Source organism: Hibiscus syriacus, unplaced genomic scaffold (assembly GCF_006381635.1).
Source record: "Hibiscus syriacus cultivar Baekdansim isolate YM2019G1 unplaced genomic scaffold, ASM638163v2 tig00013216_pilon, whole genome shotgun sequence".
NCBI classification, from domain to species: domain Eukaryota; kingdom Viridiplantae; phylum Streptophyta; class Magnoliopsida; order Malvales; family Malvaceae; genus Hibiscus; species Hibiscus syriacus.
In genome coordinates this window covers 46,452-47,580 of record NW_024062298.1, presented here as the reverse complement: position 1 = coordinate 47,580, position 1,129 = coordinate 46,452, and the positions used below count along the sequence as shown (strand labels likewise).

Here is a 1,129-nt window from a genome sequence, read left to right as displayed (position 1 = left end):
ATAAAAGTGGTGATATATGTCATTGTCTTATTAATTGAATAAAATTTACTAAAAATAAAATATAGATCACTCATAAAGAGAGAAAATTAAAGAGTAAAAAAATGAATTTTTCGTAAATATCATCATTAAAAAAATAACTGTTGATGATTAAAATAAAAATAAAAACATGATGTAATGATTATTTCATCGAAAAAAATAATTCAATGCGTAAAATAGAAAAAAGATACAATAATTTGAAGGCTAATCATGTAATTTTAGCTTAAATTTTAATAAATATAATTTTTCTTTATATAATTCTAGAGTAAGTATAAGATAATATCTAATTTAAAGATTTTCATCGACAATAAATACTTGTATACATGAGTTACATAATACTCTAACCCAATACCTCAAAAGGTATCAACAATCGTTCAACCACTTGATTCATTCCTTCAACCATTTGGTTCAGGCTTAATAAACAGATTTTTATATAAGATGATTCCGTTGGATGTGATAAAATCTGTGTAATATGTCCCCATAGTAATTTTTTTTTCTTTAAAATTTTGAAAACAAAAAGGAAAAATGATCATGAAACCGAAACCCCTAACCCATTTCTATTGGCATTCAATAAATAGAACCTAGAAAGTTTAGGCTGGAAATTCCTTCTCCTTTGCGTGTTAACAGCGCTCGATCTCGACGGCTTCGCGCCTTGAAGCAGAAACGCCCTGTGGGGATTTGCTCCGGCAATCAAAACTAATTCTCTATAATTCGACCAGGCTCGCACCGCCGTGGCTCGACGGGCGGGGACAGGTGCGGGTGGGTGGTTGAAACGACGATGTTGGCTGCACTTGAAGGAGCCAGGGTGCTTGGTTGGCGAACACAGACAGGTACGAGTGTGGGATTTGGTGTTGGGTGATGCAGCCTTTGACGCCATGGGAGAATGATTCTGAATTAATGTTGATGGTTTCGGTGACAAAACTGATTAAGAAAAAGAATGTTTCAGAGGGGTTTTATAGATTTGAAAACTTGTTTAATTTTTTCTGATGTGATAATTTTTTTAAGGCATTTCGGGTAAATAAGGAACAAAGGGAATTAGTTAAATAGAACAACGATGCATGACAGTGAAGCACTCTCCAGTTTTAACCTAATA

The 1,129-nt window shown here is 33.3% G+C and overlaps 1 protein-coding gene across 1 annotated transcript; it reads right to left on the bottom strand.

The window, feature by feature from the left end:
* Positions 1-565: 565 nt before the first annotated feature.
* Positions 566-913, bottom strand: LOC120205813. Its single transcript, XM_039205608.1, has one exon. It carries the CDS (start codon positions 911-913, stop codon positions 566-568), a length of 348 nt encoding a protein of 115 aa, XP_039061539.1.
* Positions 914-1,129: the final 216 nt, after the last annotated feature.